This window comes from Coptis chinensis, chromosome 6 (genome assembly GCF_015680905.1).
Source record: "Coptis chinensis isolate HL-2020 chromosome 6, ASM1568090v1, whole genome shotgun sequence".
Lineage (NCBI taxonomy): Eukaryota > Viridiplantae > Streptophyta > Magnoliopsida > Ranunculales > Ranunculaceae > Coptis > Coptis chinensis.
The window spans coordinates 60,837,725-60,843,418 of record NC_141461.1 but is presented as its reverse complement, the minus strand read 5'-3'; the positions used below and the strand labels follow the sequence as shown (position 1 = coordinate 60,843,418).

At 35.4% G+C, this 5,694-nt stretch overlaps 1 protein-coding gene across 1 annotated transcript; it reads left to right on the top strand.

Annotated features, from left to right (window-relative positions):
- Positions 1–4,130: 4,130 nt before the first annotated feature.
- LOC147493803 (uncharacterized) lies at positions 4,131–4,523 on the top strand. The gene has a single exon (XM_086567947.1). It carries the CDS (start codon positions 4,131–4,133, stop codon positions 4,521–4,523), a length of 393 nt encoding a protein of 130 aa, XP_086424073.1.
- The last annotated feature ends 1,171 nt before the right edge of the window (positions 4,524–5,694 follow it).

The following is a 5,694-nucleotide window of genomic DNA, read 5'->3' as shown; positions in this document are numbered from 1 at the left end:
TGTTATGTGGAAGCATTGCAATTTGGAATACAACAATTCTTCGTTAGTAAATTAAGTCAAATTAAGGTGGAATCAAATTCCCCTAATTCTTTAGCTAGATTCAACCTTTAGTATTTTAATTCCATCTTTTGGTTTCGTTCCACTCCTGTTCCGAGGTTTGACATGCGTCATGTGAAAAATTGTCTAATCTAATATTTCTAAAACAATATATAGAATTTTGTGACTTTTATTGAGGAGCCATCAAGTCAAGTTATGTTGCTACAAAAACTTCATGACAGGTTTGTCATTTTCCAATCTTTAATTGAGTCAATGCCGAATGAACCATCGAAGATTATCGATGAAAAAAAAAAGAAAATTGTGAACCGTCAGATGTACGTATGCCAAGATAGACTCGTAGACTGAAGGGTAAGGTTTGGCTTGCTTAGCTTCACACAAATTATTAAACCTAAATTTAATTTCCAGTGTCCCTCTCTTGCATTCCCTGATGATTTTAGTTTATCCCTTTTCCTTTGGCCTTCCTCACAAACTCATTTCTCTCACCCTTCCATCAAAAAAATTTAAATATTTACACATATGTTCTCCTTTTTATAATTGGTCAAAATGAAATTCCATTATTGATATCCTAATTATACCAATCTTCAGATTAACGAGATCAAAAAAGTTTCGCTCTTCTTGTTTTGAATTCAATGGTTTGTTCTCCAAAAGGAAGGGGAAATGAGCGAACTCGACAAAGGAGCAGCAACGAAGTCAAGGTTTCCTCAAGGGGTTTAATGGTTGGTTATATTCTTTGGCTTTCTCACCAATATAATGCAACATATCATTGTTTCGCTACTTATACTGTTCTGGGGTCTCAATGCAAGTGCATATGATCTGTTTCAATAAATTCCTAATAGCTAGCAACAACGTTGAAGAGTAGCCAAAGATGTACGACAAGCATTTTGAGATTGACGATGACTTGTTGTGCTAAAAACTAATTATCTGGTAACTCCCAATTTTCCATGCAATGTTATAGCTTTTTCCCTCAAAGATGATGGATAACTACTGGTTGATCTAATTTATTTGGACTTTGTTTTGTTAATTACAGACACATAATTATGGAGCAATGGGTGCAAGGTCTTTTTCCGTCAGATTGAGACAGAACCATCAGAGTTCAATTTAGGTTAGTGATCTATTGTACTTTATATTACAAATGAATTATCTTAATTGTGGTTTTGGGGATTATGTGACCTGTGAATGGTGCACATGTATAGTTGGGAACACATTCATAATCTTCTCATTTTGTGAATATTGTTCGAACAGCTCGAGGAAAGTTGGAAGACAGTTGAAGAAATTTCGATATATTTACAAGTATTAAAGTTGATATATATAATTGAAGTTATGGCCTTATTACATACTGAAGCATTTATATGTATAATTGGTAATCGCATATTGTTGTAATGTATTCATTATTACGCACCCGAGTTTTTCTTGGAACTTCTTGACTAAATTAAACCAAGGGAAACTGTAACTGCTGCAACTTTGATTATGTTTGGATCTCTTACAGGGCGTCAAGTTCATCTTAACTCTTTTTTGCTTGACTTGTTGAAGCCTAAGGAACAAGTAGCAGGCCTAAACTAATGCAACTTGAGATTAAGATTGAACCGTGTATGACTATTATATTTTTTAATTATACGGAAATTGGGTTGTGACTTTTGACTGTCCACATAAGTTTCATGACCTGATATTGCATATGCAGTTAAGAATTAGTTCCCAGTTAGGCATACTAAGTACGGATTCCATGTTTAGAAACACATTTAGGCATTTGTTTCATTAGATTTTATTCCATGGAATGGGATAACCGATCTGCAGTTTTAAGCGAAGATCGAATAGTTTGTCATCAACACTAAAATAAGGGTTAATTACCATGTATGGTGCATTATTTGCATTGATGAATATTTTTTAATTATTTTTTCAGTTTTTTGCTGATTTTAAGTATTATATAATTGATTAATTAATTATTACATTTTTTTCTTATAGAAACAAACTAACCCATTTGTTATTACCTTTGTTTGTTTTAGCTAGGTTTGGACATGATTTTCGGTTGAAAGAGTCTTACCGTGGAAAACTTCTTTAGGTTCAAATGTGAGAGTCAAATGGTGAAAAGCTTCTTTTGTTAGTCAGACTATCGAAAGCTCTATTTTTTAGATGCATTAGGTTCAACATGTACTTTTAACTAGGATATGTACATGTGGACAAATGAAATTGAATTTTTGTCTTCTTTTTACTGTTATGCTACTAATAAATTCATAAATGGAAAAGTTTTATGTCATGTCCAGGAAAAATATAATAATAATATAAATAAAATATTTAAAAAAAATAATAATAATTAGATGACAGTTTTAGAAGAACTGTCATAGTGTAAACTATTTGTTAGTGTATTTTCCTTCCAAAAAATGACGGTTCCACAGTAGTCAATGGGTATTTCTTGACGGTTCTAACGTGAAGTGTTAGAAAATATTGTTAATTTCTTGATGGTTCTAACTATAATTTATGACAGTTAAATATGAGGTGTCATAATAAAATTTACCTACTATGACGTTTTAAAGACTAATATATGTCATAATGGGAGGAACTTTTAAGACGCCTTTCTAAGAACCGTCATAATTTTAATGACGGCTGTGGTTGACTTTTTATGGCACCCTCAGTAATGACAGCTAGTTTTTCAATTAGAAAGTGTCATGATATGAATTTCATGACAGCTAAAAGCTGTCATAGAAAGCCCTTTTTTTAGTAGTGCCACCGAAATAATGTTATCTATCATGCACCAACAAACCCAAATCCTAGCATCCATGAAAATCTATATGGCTTTAAACTTGGAATCAAAATAGCAATCTCCATCCTTCTAACCCTTGAGGTTGCTTACACCAAACAACAGTAGCTAATTCTAGCTATACCATATTAGCAGGATGCTCATCTAAACTATATTCCTTAAGCATTGCAATATTAATTCCAAAAGCGTGTGGATATGGTAAAATACAGTGCTAAGCAAATAATGCCACCCCCAAACAAGTCGGAAGGGTGGGATTCATAAAAAATAGATAGCATGCGCAGACAAAAATTAAACCAACTTGAAATTTAATTAACAACCAACTTACATAATCCAATATTAACTACTTAAACTAACAACTGGAAATACTAATTCTACTGAACAGGAAAATTGTTCTTAAATAACAACAACAAGAAACTAGCCATGAGAGGAGGAAGGGATAAGAATAGGAAGTTGAGTGATCAAAAATGGAAAGACCAAACACCCCACCCCCAAACAAATTTTTGAAAACAGGGTTTTAAATTTTTTTTTTTTTAAATGTGGGTCTTTTAAAATCAGATTCCCGAGACTTACTAGACTAATGTTTATCGGATTTAAATATTTTTTTTTTACTTTTTATGGATAAGGTTTAATATAACAAAAAACAATAAAGCAATAAGGACGTAATTCACTCCATAGAGAAACACGACTCAAAAATGAGAAAATATGCAAAGGTGGAAAGCATGAATTACGTTAAACGTGGATTTAGGATATGGTACTTACATCCACACACTCCAAAGGGAGGGTCTGATTACCTTAATGGTGCACTCCCATAATATAAGATTGGAATATAGTACACCGAAGAATAAAATAAGTCTTTTATAGTCAGATACTCAAGACTTTATCTAAAACATGTATTAACATGCAGTTTACCATATATTAACAATCTAAGCGAGACTTTGCACAATGTTTTTATCAGCATGATACACTACAGAATAACGGTGGTGGATCTAGGAGGAGTGCTTTGTTTGGTAGGAATGGAACTCAAGAATCTACAGTAGCTTTCACCTCATTTTCTCCTATTATTATAGATGGAGTTGCTCAAGTACCAGAGGAGCTGGTTGAACAAGGGATAAAACAATGGGATGAGTACTTGGTAGGATATTTCTTGGATAAGCGGCTATCGTTTCCCATGGTAAAAGAATTCCTGGGAAAGAAATGGAAGCTAAAGGGAGAGTTTGATATCACAACAGATAAGGAGTTGTTCTATATGAACTTTACATGTTCAGAAGATCAACAAGTGATATTAGATTAAGGACCAGTTTTAATTGCGGGGAGAGTATTTATGATAAAGCCATGGACAATAGAAGTCAATAACTACAGGAATAAGGAGAATACAATACCTTTATGGGTGAAGCTGATGGACGTACCAAAGGAGATGTGGACTTTGGATGGATTGTCATTTTTGGCTAGTTTGGTAGGTGGAACACCAAAGTTTATGGATGATGCTACTGCCAAGCGGAAGAGGTTGTCATTTGCTCAATTTTGTGTTGAATTTTTTATTAACCACGAGTACAAGGATACCATAAAAATAAAGGTTGGGGATCGAGAAATTGATATACCTCTGGAGTATCCATGGAAACCTCAGTCCTGTGAAAGGTGTAATCACTTTGAGCACACTACTCAGCAATGTGGTAGTAGGGCAACGAGGTCGTGGCCACGAAAGGAAAATGGATAGCTAAATGATGGTGGAGGGACAAGTAAGGTGTGGGTACAAAGGTAGAATGGACAAAGCGGAACAAGTGTACACAGAGAAAAGAGTAGACAGATGGAAACAGAGAGGGATGAACATAGGGAACAAGAGGGAGTATATAGCAGTGAGCAGATGGCAGATGGAGGAGCAGCACCTCTTGCCTTTGTGGTTGCTGTTAATAATAAAAATCAAACTGCTGCAATGAGATCGAGTAGTGGTGAACAGGAATAGAGAGTTTCTAACTATCAGCGTCAAAATGAGGAATGTCATCAAGGAAACCAGAACAATATTCAACTAGTATCACCTGGTAGAGTTGAATGTACCTATCAAGGGCAAGCGGACAACGCAGATGAGCTGACTTTGGCTGTAGTGCAATCCCCTATACAGCAAGGCAGGCTAATACACCCTGAAACAAAAGTGTTTACAGCTGAGAGGAATATCTTTGAGGAGTTGGCTGATATGGAGGAGGATGATCTCTCGGATGCTGAACCAGAGTTGTTCAGTGATACACAGTCTACTCCTATTCCGGTAAGAGTGGTGCTAGAGAGTAGTGCAGTTCTAACAAGAGCTCAGAAAAAAATGAACACAGAGTAGCAGACATCATCTGGGAAGAGAGGTAAGGGAAGGTCTAAAGGGCGTGGAAAGAGGCGGGGCCATTAAACCAAACCTTTATCACACGAAAGAAAAAAACTTAAATAAGTTTATCTTGGAAAATAAGATTAGTTGCATGGGTTTGTTGGAAACATAAGTGAAGATGGAGAAGCATCTCACTATTGCAGATATGGTTTGCCCCTCATGGGAAATCATACATAATTATTCGAGTGATGAACATGGCAGAATATGGATCGCATGGGATACATGCATTTTGGATGTACATAGAGAGGTGGAAGGGGCCCACTTCTTACACTGCAAGGTTCATAGTCTATAGCATGGGTTCTCTTTTTTCTTAACCGTTATTTATATATGCAAGTAATAAGAGTCATGAGAGGCTCATTTTGTGGGAGGAGCTGAAGTTGATAGGTGTTGGAACTCAAGGAGCTTGGTGTGTGATGGGAGACTTTAACAATATACTATTTTCACACGAAAGAGCGGGAGATAAGGCTATTCACCCAAGGGAGATTCTTCTTTTTGCCAATTGTCTAAATACAGTAGGGCT